The sequence below is a fragment of the Poecilia reticulata genome, chromosome 6 (assembly GCF_904066995.2).
Source record: "Poecilia reticulata chromosome 6, P_reticulata-male-v2, whole genome shotgun sequence".
NCBI lineage: Eukaryota > Metazoa > Chordata > Actinopteri > Cyprinodontiformes > Poeciliidae > Poecilia > Poecilia reticulata.
Window position 1 is genome coordinate 2,972,414 of NC_088835.1, and position 18,022 is coordinate 2,990,435.

General features: G+C 40.0%; 1 protein-coding gene across 1 annotated transcript in view; it reads right to left on the minus strand.

The window, feature by feature from the left end:
* The window catches only part of lrp5 (low density lipoprotein receptor-related protein 5), a 60,283-nt gene extending 44,115 nt beyond the window's left edge, over positions 1-16,168 (minus strand). The window contains exons 1-3 of the mRNA XM_008410912.3: positions 15,837-16,168; positions 5,792-5,992; positions 2,427-2,643 (exon numbers count right to left, since the gene is read on the minus strand). Coding sequence (XP_008409134.1) covers positions 2,427-2,643; positions 5,792-5,992; positions 15,837-15,921 — 503 coding nt within the window. The 5' untranslated portion in view covers positions 15,922-16,168. The remainder of the gene's footprint in view (positions 1-2,426; positions 2,644-5,791; positions 5,993-15,836) is intronic.
* Positions 16,169-18,022: the final 1,854 nt, after the last annotated feature.

The following is an 18,022-nucleotide window of genomic DNA, read 5'->3' on the forward strand; positions in this document are numbered from 1 at the left end:
ATATGCACATATACAGATTATGCAGATTATATAGAATATACAGAAATGTTAGGAATGAATTGTATATGTATTAATAGATTTACAATACAAGATAGATCGTGGCAATAAGATTTACAGATTATATACAGATTATGTATGAGTGTGAGGACAATCCGTATGTTCTTGTTGTATGGGGGGATGGGGGGGTACAGTCCTTATAGTTGTGTCAGGAGGCGTTCAGGAGCGTGACAGCTGTGGGAAAGAAGCTGTTCCGATGCCTGGTGGTTCTGGTCCGTAGGCTTCTGTAACGCCTCCCAGAGGGCAGGAGGGAGAAGAGTGAGTGTGCGGGGTGAGTGAAGTCCTTGGTGATTTTCCCAGCCCTTTTCAGACACCTCTTCCTGTAGATATCCTTGATGGCAGGGAGCGGTGTCCCGGCGATGTGCTGAGCAGTTTTCACCACCCTCTGAAGCGCCTTCTGGTCGGAGACAGAGCAGTTCCCATACCAAACTGTAATGCAGTTAGTGAGGATGCTCTCGATGGTGCAGTGGTAGAAGTTCGTGATGATCTCTGAGGACAGGTGGTTCTTCCTCAGGGTCCTCATGAAGAAGAGGCGCTGGTGCGCCTTCTTGATGAGTTTGGAGCAGCTGGTCGTCCAGGTCAGATCCTCGGAGATGTGGACCCCCAGGAACTTAAAGCTGTCCACACGCTCCACCTTTGTCCCCTTGAGGTGGATGGGTGGGTGTAGGTCAGCATTCCTCCTGAAGTCCACGATGAGCTCCTTGGTCTTCTCTGTGTTCAGCTGCAGGTTGTTTTTGTCGCACCATTCAGCCAGACGGTCCACCTCCTCCCTGTAGGCGGCCTCATCGTTGTGTCTGATGAGGCCGAACACCGTGGTGTCATCTGCAAACTTGATGATGGCGTTTGAGCCATGGACAGGTCTGCAGTCGTAGGTGAGGATGGAGTAGAGGAAGGGACTCATCACACAGCCTTGTGGCACTTCGGTGTTTATGATGATGGTGGATGAGAAGTGGTTATCCAGCTGGACATGTTGGGGTCGACTGGTCAGGAAGTCGAGCAGCCAGTTGCACATGAGTGAACTGATGCCTAGGTCTGTGAGTTTGGTAATGAGTTGTGATGGAATGACAGTGTTAAATGCTGAACTAAAGTCTAAGAACAGCATTCTGGCGTAAGTGTTGTTGCTGTCCAGATAAGAAAGGACAGAGTGCAGCGCTATGGAGACTGCGTCCTCTGTACTCCTGTTCTGCCTGTATGCAAATTGGTGGGGGTCCAGTGTGGGGGGGAGACAGGATCTGAGGTGTGCTAGGACCAGCCGCTCTATAATCAGTTAATGATATTAACTGTGAACTCCTCTTCTTTTAACTCTCTTGTGAAACACCAAACTTTACAAGAGCTGGCTAAAAATTTGTTTTATACGCTGTCACCAATGCTGGAACATGAGCTCACACGAAGGTGACACAGGTTCTCAGCAGCAAACAGAGAGTGCATAAAAAAATATGTTGCACAAAGTTGTAAAATCAGGCAATGATATCTATGTTTTTTAAATACACCAAATCTTGTCTTGATAACAGGATTTGCATTCCTGGGAATAGCAGCAGCAAGAATTCTCCTCCTGGTAAATGTGGCAAAGGTACAAGTTTATAAAATAACCCAAATGTTTCATGCCCTGACCCTGACACGATGCAAAAATCACTGAAAAAATGTTTTTACACTTCCTATCAATGTCAATGTCAATGTCAAATTTATTTATATAGCACTTTAAAACAGGTATAAAACTGCACCAAAGTGCTGTACAAGAACAACAACACAAATGACAAAACAGAGCAACTTAATGTGTTTTAATACAAAAAACACAGTGAACTGCCTCGAAGCATCGACCACCGGGCTTAACAAGTTTTTTGGGGGAAGCCCTGAATGATAGATAGATAATAATATGTTATCTATTGATAGAAGTTCCATGAAGAACATTTTCAATATTTCTTTTTTCCTAAAATATTGGAATAGGAATATTCCGCCCAATATGTAGACATATTCAAAACATGCTCACGTTTCTTTTTCAATAAAAGACCAAATCCCTGAGAGAAGCACTGCATCATATTACATTTTAACAAAAAATAACCGAGTCAGCATAAACAGGGTCAGTGGGAAACTTCCTCCAGTAAAACAGGAAGTGTCCCGCAAAAAAGGGATCTGAAAAAGGCTTCTGATGAAACAGCTACTGACACATTCTGACCCTGCACACAGCAGCCTTTAGTAGTATGTGTGTGTGCATTCCTTTATGGGGTTTAAAATAGTAAATAATCTGTACCTGGCTGAATACCTACAACCCACAAATGTGTGGGTTGTAGGTATTCAAATCAGCAACCCACAGATTGAGGGACAAACTCCTAACACCTCCGCCACCTCGACATTGTAGTTTATTTGATTACCTTTGTCCAGGATTAAGGGCAATAGCCCTGGGTTGGTCCAAGTCCATCCAAACTAGGACTTTCCTGGAGGTGCCGTCCAGGTTGGCGACTTCAATCCGATTGGTCTCTGAGTCTGTCCAGTAGAGCTTCTTCCCCAGCCAGTCACAGGCTAACCCATCAGGACTGTTCAGCCCAGACACAACCACTGCTTGGCCAGTTCCCAGAGCCTCCTTAAGAGCTGCAAGAACAACACACTCTTAGGTGTAATGTTACCAGGAGATGATACATTTCCAGTTAAATCAAAGACATGTAGCCCACAGAACAGGAAGTACAAGTTATTGGGGCTCGATTTTCAACTTGAACTGTGAGCAGCAGATCAGACACTTTCACATCTGATTTCTTTTTTCCATGTCAGTGAATTAACACCAACAGGCAGAAACTCTTGCTAGCCCTAGATGTTATCTGTTTATTTGTCAGGTGTAAAAAATTATGCCAGCAATAATTACTCATTAAAATGAATCATTTTCTGTGGGTCTGCTTCTGTGTGACATATGTAAAAGTTCCTCATCTGAAGCACAAACCAGAGCTTAAATATCCAAATAGTACGAAATATGTTCACTTTTTCTGACCTGTAATAGGAAGCAAAGGAAAACCCACAAATATTGATGGTAGTGTAAATTATAATTAGTAATTTGTAATCACACAAATTACTAATGAAACAGGATCCATTGTTTCATTAGTAACAATGGATCCTGAATACAAACTCTTCATTTGTATTCAGAGTTCAATACGAAATGAACTTTGAATACAAATGAAGATCGGTTTAATATTACATAGTCATGAAAAAAACCTAATTAAATAAATATGCAGTACCTCCTTAAGAAATGTCAGCCTATTTATGTTTATTTTGTTTTATTTTGCACTTCCTGTCAAAAATAAAATGCTGGATATGTAAAAAACAAAAACAAAAGTACTTTAAACCTAAATCTTTCAGTCGTATGAATAATTTTGGATCTAACTCTCCTGGTTTAAAAAACTGATATGCTTTCATTTAGCAGGTTAGCAGGTATACAGAAATTTTATCATAACCCTTACCTTAATTTGTTCTTGTTGAAATATAAAAAACAGATAAAAAAATATTACAGATCAACACAATCTTTTTTTGAACCAATCTATCACTGAACGGTCTGGAGGCACATTACACATTTACTGTATATTAAATGTTGACATGTAAGCACAAGTTTAACTTATTCTTTTCTGGAAGTATGCCTTCTGTTGAGGAAGCTGAGCATGGGGACTTTGGGTTGGGCTCTCCAATCTCTGGGGACGAGGTCGCCGAGGTGGTCAAAAAGCTCCTCAGTGGCAGGGCCCCGGGGGTGGATGAGATCCGCCCAGAGTTCCTTAAGGCTCTGTATGTTGTAGGGTTGTGTTGGCTCACACGACTCTGCAATATCGCATGGACATTGGGGGCAGTTCCCCTGGATTGGTAGACTGGGGTGGTGGTCCCCCTGTTCAAAAAGGGGGACCGGAGGGTGTGCTCCAATTACAGGGGGGTCACAGTCTTAAGCCTCCTTGGTAAGGTTTATTCAGGGGTCCTGGAGAGGAGGGTCCGTCGGTTAGTTGAACCTCGGATTCAGGAAGAGCAGTGTGGTTTTTGTCCTGGTCGTGGAACACAAGACCAGCTCCACACCCTCAGCAGGGTCCTGGAGGGTGCATGGGAGTTCGCCCAACCAGTCTACATGTGTTTTGTGGACTTGGAGAAGGTGTTCGACCGTGTCCCTCGGGGGGCCCTGTAGGGGGTCCTCCGGGAGTATGGGGTACCGGGCCCTTTGATACGAGCTGTCAGGTCCCTGTATGACTGGTGTCAGAGTCTGGTCCGCATTGCCGGCTGTAAGTCGGGCTCGTTTCCGGTGAGAGTTGGACTCCGCCAAGGCTGCCCTTTGTCACAGATTCTGTTCATTACCTTCATGGACAGAATTTCTAAGCGCAGCCGAGGTGTTGAGGGGATCCGTTTTGGTGGCCTTAGGATCGCATCTCTGCTTTTTGCGGATGATGTGGTCCTGTTGGCTTCATCAGATCGTGATCTGCAGCTCTCACTGGAGCGGTTCGCGGCCCAGATGAGGCTCAGTGCCTCCAAATCCGAGGCCATGGTCTTGAGCCGGAAAAGGATAGAGTGCCTTCTCCGGATCAGGGGGGTCGTCCTGCCTCAAGTGGAGGAGATTAAGTATCTGGGGATCTTGTTCACGAATGAGGGAAGAAGGGAGCGGGAGATTGACAAGCGGATTGGGGCAGCGTCTGCCGTGAAGCGGGCGCTGTACTGGTCCGTTGTGGTGAAGAGAGAGCTGAGTCAAAAAGCGAAGCTCTCGATGTACCGGTCCCACCCTCATCTATGGTCATGAGCTTTGGGTCATGACCGAAAGAACGAGATCCCGGATACAAGCGGCCGAAATGGGTTTCCTGCGCAGGGTGGCTGGGCTCTCCCTTAGAGATAGGGTGAGAAGCTTGGTCATCCGGGAGGGACTCAGAGTAGAGCCGCTGCTCCTCCGCGTCGAAAGGAGCCAGTTGAGGTGGCTCGGGCATCTGGTAAGGATGCCTCCTGGGCGCCTCCCTGGTGAGGTATTTCGGGCACGTCCCACCGGGAGGAGGCCTCGGGGAAGACCCAGGACACGCTGGAGGGACTATGTCTCTCGGCTAACCTGGGAGCGCCTTGGGGTTCCCCAGTAGGGGCTGGAAGAAGTGGCTGGGAAGATGGAAGTCTGGGCCTCCCTTCTGAAGCTGCTGCCCCCATGACCCGACCCCGGATAAGCGGAAGAAAATGGATGGATGGATGGATGGATGGATGGATGGATGGATGGATGGATGGATGGATGGATGGATGGATGGATGGATGGATGGATGGATGGATGGATGGATGGATGGATAAATGAATTAATGAGAAATACTGTCAGAATTTTTCTAATCAGTTCTTGAATGTTGTACATCTCATTAATTTGAGTTTATCAATATTATGGCAGAACGATGAATTATTATCAAGGTGAAATGTTTTCCAGGTAAACATTGGGAACCCATCCCAACATTTCAGTTGGGCCTGGTTTAGAAAATATCTCTGTTTACTAACCAGGAGCTTTTTTTAGATGCAGTTCTTTCAGAACAAGAAGAGAAGTACCAGACTCTAGTAAACAAAAAATATGAAATTGACATTATTTTTTATTAGAAACGTCAAAATGAACCAAAATGAAATGAGTAGGTTATGCTTTTAGAAAACAATGCATCTCAAATGGGCGAAGAACACTGTGACACCTGTTGTCCTATTCCAAGGCTTCAGAGAGAATGTGCTTACATGAGAACATTTGTCTGAATCAGTAAAAAACAACCCCGTGCCTTACAGTTGGACGACTGATTCCAGTGGGTTTGTTTGATGGCCTCCTCACTGACGTCAGTCCAAAAGATCAGGCTCTCATCAAACAGGAAGTCCACTGCGGCTGCATCTTCAAGTTCACTGACAACTATGGCTGATTCGCCACGCACACCTTCACCATCAACCAATCTCACATCTCGTCGGTTGGCAAAGAGAAGGAGGGGGGAGCCTGAAAAGGACAAAATTATTGCTATGAGTTCACAGCACTGATGGAGTTTTCTACATCAAGTCAGCTAAAAGACGAAACAATTCAAAAATGTTATATGAAGTGGCTACTAAGTGTATGCAGAGTTTTTATTTAATCTTCAATTTTATCCAGGCTCTTATTTGAATTTTAGCTTTATTTTCCATTACTAGTTAATCAAACTCAGTGATAGTGTGTCTAAACCTAGAAAATGAAAAGACTGGAACTGAGTTAACAAGAGCTGACCAATGTGATGAATTGCAATTGCATTATCAATTTCTGCAATATCACAATTGTAAAGAACAGCTTGGATCTGATATTTACTGTAGTATGGTATCTTATATTAAGTGCTTTACAAACTCTATCTGCTAACAATACATATCTGGCTTGTTGGTCAATGCAATATTCAACTGTAATTTTGCAATTACATGTTTCCTGATATTGTGCAACCCAAGAAATAACAAAAGTGCTTTAAACCGGCTTTTAAACTATACTAAGAATATAAATGCTACTCTTTAGATCACATTATTAGTTTTGGTCAAAGTCCTTTTAACGAAATGGTTTCTGTTAGGAAGATGAGAAAGTGCACCATCCCCCACACCTTTATTTATTTTTTTTTTTGGTGTATCAGCAGCTTTATCCAAACAAGACTATGAGGCTGTTTAGGAGTCATTTTGGTGATGAATGCGATGGTGTAGAAATAAAAGGAGCACCTGTCACTTGTTAAGGTGATGCTGTAGAACGTGACATGGGAAGGAACGAGGGGATGTCTGTGAGGCAGCTGACCTGAGCAGATAGCCAGATTAACTAACCAGCTTGATAAACTCCCAGGGTTATTGTCTAATGAATTAGAATGTATTATAAACTGCACATTAACCCACAAAATGAAGTGTCTGTTTATTCTATGTTTTTGGGAAAGTCTGCGTGTCAAAATCAAAATAATCATCTATTACGAAGATTGATAATGTTAGAATAACTTATGATAAATCCTTATAAAAATATGTGGGTACCACTAAATAGAGATTTTACTGGAGGCTGTCACACTAAGAGCCTCAGCCCTTTCCAAGATTGGAATACAACTGAAGTTATTCTTGGTTGAGTCGTTCTCTCAGACTTTTCTGTTTTACCTCCATACTCTGACGAGTTCCAATGGAAGAATACAACAAGATTTTACTGAACAAATTCTGGGGTATTACATCACTAAACTTTTCAGCTGTTCGTTTAAGGATCAAAGGTCAAAGGATGAAGTAGATAATTAACGCACACAAACTACTCCAACATAGTTGCTACACACCAAATAACCTGAAATGATTTAGGAAGGCAAAATAATGTGTCTAAAATCTAATCACTTTCATTTCCTACTACCGTACTCTCCAATTTGCATTATTTGCTTTTATTTCAACTGTTAGCTTTTTGTTTTCTCTCAGTTTTTCCTTCTGTAGAAGCTACACCTGGTCTGGTGTTCAGGTTGGATGTGATTGGTTCCTGCAGGAGGTCATCAGCTGAGATAATGCTGCTGCCAACTAAATGTTCTGCCTCTTCAGAAATTAACCTTTTACTTTATTGAATATTAATAATGATCAGTTCTCATGTAATTTTTTATCAATCTGCTTCTGTCTTCTCAAACCTCCAGTCAGTAGTGGCAGGTGGCTGCTTCCACTGATCCGTGTTCTGGTTCTCCTGGAGGTTTCTTCCTGCTAAAGAGGACATTTTCCTCTCCTTTGTCGCTGCATGTATGCTCAGCATGAGGGATTGCTTTAAAGTCAACGATAAAATGCAGGTGATTGCTGGTCCAGGAGGAGGGAATCCTGCAAGTCGATGACTCGATGTTCTGCTGGGTTTCTTTAGATAGAAACATTTTAAATTATTTTGAATAATAAACTAAACTTACTGTACTGTTTGATAGCCAGGATCAGTTGGAAAGTATGTACGATTGAATTGATTAGATTTTTTGTAAAGTGTCTTCAGACAATATTTGTTATGTATTGGTGCTACATAAATTAACTGAACTGAAATTAAAATACATCAGAAATCATTTTGACGACAATATGATTCCAGAATCTAAACTTTTTGTCTGCGTTAGTTTAGCCCAGAAACTCAGAGAGGTTGATCTCTTTCTGCTGGGGCCACTTCAGCTGCAGCTTGTGATGCCAGCATGGCAGTGTGCCAGCATCACTATGCACAAGCATGCAGATCTAGTATGTCTCCTGCTACACTAGAACACAACCAGAAACAATAACTCATGTTTAAGGGAAAAAATGAGATTCTCAGGCAGATAAAACAGAGACCAGTTCTCAACATGTGACAACGAGACGTCTTTATTTGAAATATGGCTACAGACAACAACATGAGCACATTGGTCACATGTCTTTATCTGAGAGATTCAGCAGTGAGCTTTACATACTTCATGTGACATTTAGACAAATTAATAAAAGACAAAGTCAAAGTTGGGAGTTAAGCAGCTGTGGGGAAAGCAGACAGACTGATTAGTGCAAAGAATTCATCCTAATAGCTATTTACTTTGTAAGCTTTTGTACAATGTTAGACTCCATGCCTCCGGCAAGCAGCCGTTTCTCGAAAGTCGAGGGTCCGGACTCTATGTACAAAGTGAAGCATAGAGGGGCTGGTTATTACCATACTAGAAAAATATAGGCAACTAATCCAACAAATTTTAAACCTTTGACCAATGTTGAAGCCATAATCCAGATCATCATTTCACCATAAAGCAGCAATAAGCTGAAGCCAAATAAATTATCAAAGTTGTTCAAGGAGCTCTGACAGAGTTTCACAAAGACCTGGAAATAGCAGCTCCAGTGTTTTCAATGAAAACAAGTAAAATAATCAACTGCAACTATCTCTATGGATATTCAAAGTACAAGATTCCACTGAATAAATTACATGTTGATGCTTGATTGGTCTTTTCGTCAGAAGGTTTTGACAATCCATTAACATGCTATTTAATGTAAAGTCTTGTCAGATGAGGTCAACGTTGGTTCTGCATACAACTTCAAAGCACCATGACAAAAGAGGGAAGATCGGTGTTTGGGTTGTCTTATAGCATATGGTACTGACTTTATATGATTGAAAGAAAGATGAATGGAGAAATATACTAGGGCATTCTTGATAGAAATCTGATGATGAAATGAGCAAGACAAGTGTCCTAAACGCAAAGTCGGGGGAAACTCTTACTCTGTTTCAGAGAAAGAAAGTAAACCGCTAGAATGGGCCACTTTATCACTTGACTTGAATCCAAATGAAAATCTATGGAAAAAACTGATCATAGTGTATAAAAAGAATCCTCAGAGTGTTGTGTGGAAGAATAGGTCAATCTCACACCATAGCAATGCATGGGATTAGCTGCTCCACACAGGAGAGGGAATGAAGTTGTCATTACCCAGAAAGGCTTTTCCACAAAGTGTTTCATACCTTTCTGTAAGTGTTGAATAATTATTCCCTTTGACATTACATTGTTTTTGCCCATAACTTTTTGTTTGCTGTGACTTATTTGACATCTACTAACATCTGGTGTCAATTTTATGTCAATAACCTCATCAGACCTATTTCAACTTAGAAATATATTTTTGTGTTAAATACTTATTTTACGCACTGTATGAATTACAGCATAAGGTACACTGTAATACATATGGAGAAAATTGCACAGGTCAAAATTGATGTCACCAAGTCAAAGCTTTAAAATACCAGGAGATGAGAGATTGGCTACAACATTAGGATTGGTGCATCTCTACTTTGTCATTTTTGAGACATGCTACAATTAAAATCCCATTAGGACTTGAGTCAGACATTTGTCAGGGAACTAACAATCATTAAACACTCACTGTGACCTTTGGCCATTTGGAAGCATTAGGTTTTATGGCGGATCTATGCAATCTGTGTAAACAGAAATAGCTTTTCAAAAAGCACAACTCTACACTATTTTTCCAAGGATAAAAAACAAAAAACATCTAGATAAAGTTAGGGCCTTTACCTTCACAGAGCTTGAAAGTGTATGCTCAAAAGGCTTGCTCTAACACAAGAGACCAGTTCAACAATAATCTAAGCAAATTTATATTTTTAATTGAATAAGATAAAGCAGTTTGATGTTTGTATAAAAATGAACTTTAAAATCATTGTAGATCCAAAACTTAAAAAGGAGTTTTGCACATTTGTCTTGATAAAAGAAAGACACCAGTTTGCACATTTGGGCTTGATGGAAAAAATAAAAGCTTGGTCAGTTGTCAGCAATAAAAACAAGGTTTGGGTACCTCATTGTTGCATATAGCCAAGTTTAATAAATAAATTAAAAGTAGATTGGGTGAGCCAAAATCTGCTTTTGAGTAAAAGTCAGTTGATAGATTATTGCCCTCCTTAGTATGAAATTCTTGTGCAAATAATGGGTTATGAAAAGAGCAATAAGAATAAGAGTGTTGCATTTAACATGTTCTCTTTTAAGAAGATTTCATTTGCACGGTAAAAATAGTTCCGTAATTAAAAATAAAGCATCTTTATCTGCGTTCAGAGGACGGCAGGGGGCGCTGGCGGACATTTTTACAAAAGGGGGGCGTTGGGATGCCTTTGGGGGGCGTTTGGTCGAAGGTAAACTTTACAGCTTAAATCCACAACAATACCAGTTTAGACTTTGAGCAACTTGGTAAAACTGTATTGTGTAACATTAAATCATGCTTGGCTGCAACTGTATCGATGGCAGCTCTTCTTCTTCTATTCAGTGTTTGTTAGCTTCTTAGCGCAGCTCCGCTCCGCATCAGTTCAGCGTTACACCAGCTGATGACGCTGCTGTGATTCACTTTGTCTGGTATTTATTTAGGCTACATATGTTTTGGCAGTTCTGTGATTATGTCAAAGCAGCAATTTATATTAAAAAGTTTTTTTTCCCTTTGAAAGCTGCCCGCTACCATGGAATGACAACAAAAGATCGCTCTTATAAACATGTAATTACTAAAATCACAACTTTGATTCCCTCTGGAAAATAAACCCTTTTAAATAAAGAAATAAAGAAATCCCTCCATGGGTGATACAACGATAGAAAGCGTTCATTTTATAGCGTTAACACGGTGCTGTAAGTGGTCCGGTATGAAACGGGGGTGATAGAACAACACAGCACTTTTAAATTGCAATAATCAGAATCCAGAAATTGTTTCCGTTGTTTTAAAAGGTTTATGTCAGTCTGCCTTTCCCCCATCGATGTTTCCCGACCGCCCTGCATCTTAGGGCGTAAAAAAAAAAAAAATCGCCGCGCACATTGCGCAAAACTCTGAAACATGAGAAGCGGGCAAAACGGAGCGAAGAACTAGATGTGAATTATGTTATAAAAACAGAGAATCCGACGCTGAACAGTGAAAAATCAACACATGATGTGAAACACATGATGATTAGGAGGCGCAGCAGGTGAGGAGTGAAGATTACTGATGGTCAATAAACGATCAAATAAATGTAGCAACAGGAAAGAAACTAAAGTGGACATAACAATAAACCAAGAGATAATAATACTAATCAAAAGAAACTAAATGGAAATGAATGACGAACAAAATGTAAGAATAAACTAAGAAACTAAAGTAAATACAGAGGAATAAACTGGTATGGCAAGACCTTTCCAGCAATAATTAATACAGAGGACGGCATGGCAAGAATAAACAGACACTATTTAGAGATAAAAGGTAAAATAATATTGTTGAAGTGCCATGGGCAGGGGCGCAACTACACATTATTCAGATGGATGCGAAAACATATATCGGCGCCCCCCCCCCCCTCTTTCTTTGATCAGTCATGTTTCTTTTTTTAGTTTAGTGATGATTGCAGTTTATTTCTCGTTTAGTTATACTGTTGCTCTTATTTATTTATGTTTCCTAAGTGTCATTATTCTTCAGGATTTTATTTCCTAGTCCCCAGTGTGCTCTCCCTCGCCCACTGTGCCACATTTACTCTCTCTCTCTCCTCAGCCTGCCTTCTGGTCTGCAACCTTTTAGCCAATCAGTCCAGGTCTTCAACATTCATCCTCATAGTATTTAAACCAGTGGTCCCCAAACTACGGCCCGCGGGCCGGATCCGGCCCGCCGCCACATTTGGTCCGGCCCCCTGAACAATACCTGAGAGCATTCAGATTTTTTTTCATATATTGTATTTTCATATATTTGGATTTTTCTTCAACCACCAGGGGGCTCTTTAGCAGGAAGTGTGTCCTGTAAACTGTGGGTGTTTTGTTTTGCATGGCGCATTGCTGCCATCTGTTGGACTTTTAGGGAACTGCTTGACTTTTATGTTATTTAATCAGTACGGTTGTTTGCTAGCGGTAGAGCAGATGAACACACGTGTTTGTTATGAACGCCGCATTCCAGGTTTCCCTCAATGAAATATATACTAGTCAGTCCCAGTGACCGTTTCACTAACGGTTTTTGCCCATGTGCTTTCTGGGTAAAAAACAATCAAGAAACCCCCCCGAACAGTTTCAACCTTTAAACCCCTTCCCCCATCAACAATTTCCGGCAGCGCAGGTGATAAACGTGTAACACTTTTTCTGTTACAAACTGACTCCGGCCCCCCACTAGAGAAGGGAAAAGTTATGTGGCCCTCACAGGAAAAAGTTTGGGGACCCCTGATTTAAACCCTTCTTCTGCTCACACTCCTTCTGTTCTGGCTCCCTGCATTCCCTGTGATTTGTGTAAGATTTCAGTTTTTTTTCATTAAAGAACAGCCAATATAATCCACGCACCCAGCTCCTGTCAGCATTTAGGGTCCACCAACAAATGCATCATGACACAACTTCTCTCTCACACAACATAAATAATTAATGACATATTAAATAAAAATGACTAACATATATTTCCCATTTTGTCAAGTCTAAATGAAGACGAACTGGTATCAGGTTAATGCTTCACAAAACATCAAATTAGAAATCAATCATTAAGGTTGATAGGTACTTAATCTCCAATTAAGAAAATGTCATCCAAAATCACTGTTAGCATCTAGAACCGTTTCTGATCTATAGGTTCAAAGTTTTTTCATACCTATAGGCTAAGGTTTAACATTCCTCTCTTGGTAAATGGCTCTGTATAAAAATACAGTCAAACCAATCCAGTCATATTAGTCAAGTTTAGCTATTATGAAAATTGTTAAAATCCAGCAAGTCCAGCATGTCACTTTTCACCACAACTTTCTTAAACATCTTTATTAATTTATAACATTTTATCATTTGCTACAGTACTGAAACACTGTATCTTTATAATCCAATGACAAGAAAGAAAATGGTTCATCATTTAGGAACGTAAAATTCAGTCTTCAATTGGAACAACTGTGATTGAAAATTGAAGCGTAGCAAGTGACCAAAACAGTTCAAATATGTGAATTTTGTTCTGTATCTGCATAAGTTTCAGATAATTAATGATGAAGACAATGATTATGGGTCTTTTAAAATAAATTAATATTGTTTTATGTGTTTGTTGCTTTAGTATGAATCTGAGGCAGACATAAGCAAAATATAAGAGGCAAAAGTGAAAAAAAAATTACAGATGGAAAGTCATGTACACAGACAAGCTAACACGGATGTTCATATGACAAAAGAAGACTGTGGCAGTCTGCTTTGATTTCTCTGGGTTCAGATCACACATAAACTGAAATATGCTCACACATATTTACTGGTCCCAATTGGGAAGGCGTGAAGGAAATCTCTTCCTTCCTTTCAGCCAATACGCCCCATTCCCCCTTGCATCTACGAGTATAAACTGTTCGTAGATGCATTATATATCTCTTCACCAGTGTGAAGAGGAATGAGTGGCATTTGAGAACAAGTCTGTTCCCAAAACAACTCAAAATCTGTTATGACTGGATGCTTCACATCTTTAAAACAATTCACTGAGATTATTTACAAAGACATGGTTTGCACTTTGCAGCATCATGTCATGCAGACGACTATTCACAGAGAACAGAGGCAAAGACGTGTTTATGGATGGAAAATGTTAATTAACTGATATGATCTTTATGACTGATATTGTTTGTAACAATATCAGTCACTCTTCAATGGAAGAGAGGATTATATATTTAAATTGAATCAAATAATTTGACTTATTTCAACTGTCTATTTTTTTTGTTCTTCTTTGTTGGTCAGGATGTAATTTACATACAAAAAGAAAGGTGGATTACCAAACTAATTCATAAACAATATTTTCTTGATAGAGGCAAACTCAAGCACAATATCAGTGGTAGAACTGCCTTTCAGTGAGGTTCGTAGAGAAGCTTTGCTGCTAAATCAACCACAGAATTTAGCTTGAGGCTAATCAAACTCACCAGTTCTTCACATTTTCAAGCACATATGAACTGATGAGGCTGCAGACTGTCTACCATCTGCATTTAAAGCTACATGAGCGTGCAGAAATCAACAGCAACAAAACATTAGTCACGTCAATATGCACTGCAGTGTACGCTTTCTGTGCTAATTCTACAACAAATTATTGTTTTCAAAATAGTTATGCAATTAACAACTAAAGCACAGAGACAGTAAGCTTTCATTGTTTAATAATCCCCTTAACTGTCAAAAGGATGCTGGTTTTCTCATTGATTTAAGTGTCTTTAATGAAAAAAAAATAGCTTCAAATAAGACTAAGCTTCAAATTTGCTGTGTTACAATTGCCATCCCAATCAATACTCAATAGAGAACATTAATAATAATCATCATCTTTATTGTTATTATAGAAACCATGCAATAAAATTATATGGATTATAACGACAATACATTTTATAATAAATCATAAAACAAGCCTCTGAACTGATTCAGATGTTTGCAGAATCACTTCTGCAAACCTCTATTTTCTGATTGTCTGTCAGTTTAGAGAGCCAAAAGAAGCCAGTATCTTGCAGCTAGCCGCCATCATGTCATAGTATCATACTGACGGGTGGATTATAAAAAACGGTTTTAAAGCACATTGCAGGAAATGCCTTCATTCCATCTGGGTTTCTTGGACACAAAATATGTTCTTATTGAGATCTCCAAGGAAATATGATATATTAGCAAAGTCTGGAGATTTTTTTAATTCTCAACTTCAATTTCCACCAACCAAACCTTCTTTTAATTATTGGAATCTTTCACTTCTTCAATGCCAGTCTTAGCTATTAGAGCTTGTTAGAACTTTATATACGTGAGTTATTAAAATACCTCAATTATTACAACTGTAAAGATGACGTTTAAAGTGCAAGCAACAATTAAAAGAAGAATTGACACAATAATGGATTTTTGGATCTAATTTGAATTAAGTCTAACCTCTGCGTGCGGTTTCACTGACTGAGAAGTAAAACCGCAAATCAGACTCGGTCGAAAAAGGGATAATAAAGGAACAGATCCTGGGAGATAGCTTTGCTGAGCCTAACAGCGTTTTCTTTCCCAAATAAACACGCCGAGTTCTTGTCATCTTTAACGCAAAAAGGCTGTCTGACACCCGACACCGAGCAGCAATGGCTGGAAGCTGAGAGGCCCGAGAAAACAGCCAGGCTGCCTTTAAACTTCAGATTCACCAAGACAGAAAGTCCTCCACCGACGGCGCCAAGTACCACGACAGGTTAGCTCCACAAAAACACTACTTCCAGTGTGTGGGAAAAAAACAACCAAGTAAAGTTTGGGTTGGACCACTGGAACTACAGTAGCCCACCTTGGTGCTGTACCCTTGGGACACGAAAACCTCAACTTTCTTATAAGGTATGGCTGAGGACGGTGCCGTGTACCAGTTAAGGGGACACAGCAAGAGTGTAGAACGCACTGCAGCCCAACTAAGAACAGACGTCTCCTCACAAAGTTCAGCAATGCTGTAAACAAAAAAACTCTACGTACCATCAACCGCCATCAGCAGGCAATTCCAGAGCAGCAGCTCTGCCAGCAGACCACCCATTTCAAGTCCTCTCTGCTTTAAATCCATAATTCCCACTCCATTTTAAGATGGTTACTCCTGAAGTTGGAAAGAGGTCCGTTTATCCTGATGGACATGTAGGTCTGTATCACAAGGGACAGATAGCTAGGAGAAAGCTTGCTTCTGTCCGCGCGCGGTAGGTCCTACAGAATCTACTTTTTTCCACTGAAATTAACGCTCGCGCTTCTTTATACTTTGGACTATCGAGCTCGCGCACGGAGAAGAAAGCAGGCCGTTGTGGGCGGCACCTTTACTACGTCACTTAATTTGAGGCGGATACGTTTTTTTTTTCTTTTTTTTTCTTTTTCACAAGTTTCACTTACGTGTTACTGGTGCCTGTTATGAACCATAAATAGCTTTCAGAATTCAGTCAGCTTTTAATATTAGAAAAATAATAACTTTTGACTTTAGATCAGTGGTTCTTAACCTTTTTTGAGGTACCGAACCCACCAGTTTCAAATGCGCATTCACTGAACCCTTCTGTAGTGATAAACAAAATATGATTCCCCCCCCCAAATTCAAGACGTAGGGGTGACCCAACCAGAGTCTAGTTGGGTCACTGCAAGATCATTAATTCTTCTTAAAAGGTAGAGTCTATGAGAACAGTTCTTCAAAATATAGTCATTGTTTTCAGGACAGTTGAGCTGACTGTCCAGGAACGACCCAAGGTATTTAAAATTTGCCACAGTTTCAACAGGTTGGCCATCAAGAGAAACTGGAACCACTTTAAGATCTTGTTTAGAGCAGTGTTTCTCAACCTGTTTTGGGCCAGCGCCCCCCTAGCCTTTATCCAGGTCCCTCACCCCCCCACCAAAGAATTTGTAGGCTACTTTGCACTGACTATTATTTTATTATTAATATATTTTATTATTAATATTACTATCACTATTGTAGATGTTCTGATTTTTATGCTTGTTTCTGTATTTATCATCAAAAATAATTTCCCAGAGAACAAAAAAGCCCTGGGAATAGAAATTATTTTCACAGGCGTCTATGAAAAATGCAATGAACATTCAAGATAAAATTGGTAGGCCTAACAGCTATGGAGGACCAAAACTGACATAATAATAAACAAAAGAATAAATATATAAATAAAAGAATAAATATTTATCCAACATATATAAATAAAAGAATAAATATATGTCCAACATAATAATAAATGAAAGAATCAATATAAAAATAAAAGTAGAAATATATAAATGAAAGAATCAATATAAAAATAAAAGTAGAAATATATAAATAAAAGAATAAATATATACTTTGTTTTGACTTTATTACTTCTCCCTTTTCCATTTGCTGTATTTATTTCTGTATTTATTTCTGTATTGTTTTCTGTATTTATTTCTGTATTGTTTTCTGTATTGTTTTCTCGCTGCATCGTTATGTTAATGAGGTGGGCTGCCTTCTATGTCCAGCTCTCTATTGGAAACAGGAAAGAGAACGATCCGTGTGCAGATCGATTGTGAATGCCTGCGCTGTGGTCCTCTTCGGAGAGCCTTATAAACCCTTTTCACAAGACATCAAACAACATCCGTTTAACATCCTAACATCCACTATCTATACATAATCTAAACTGGACAAATTCCTCGCTGATTGACACCAGTTTGACTACGAAGGTACGTATTTTTTTTTTCTAGCTGTTAGTTGATATACTAGGCTAGCAATAGTAATTTGTTAGCTGGCTAACATTACGTAGCCTTTCTGTTTTGGAAATAGAACGTATTTAGGCTCTAATCTTAATCTGATTTTTATAGTATAGACTTCATAACACCTCTAGTGAGGTGTTATGAAGCACCTGCTCAGCAGGTGTTACACCTCAGCATAACACCTCAGCAGGTGTTATGCTGAGGTGTTATGGAGCCCAGGATGCTTCGATGGCCTTAAGCTCATCCAGAGTTTTGGGTCTTGGTCTCTCAACTTTCTCTTCACAATATCCCACAGATTCTCTATGAGGTTCAGGTCAGGAGAGTTGGCAGGCCAATTGAGCACAGTAACACCATGGTCAGTAATACCAGTGGTTTTGGCCCTGTGAGCAGGTGGCAGGTCGTGCTGAAAAATGAAATCTTCATCTCCATAAAGCTTTTTTCCAGATGGAGCATGAAGTGCTCCA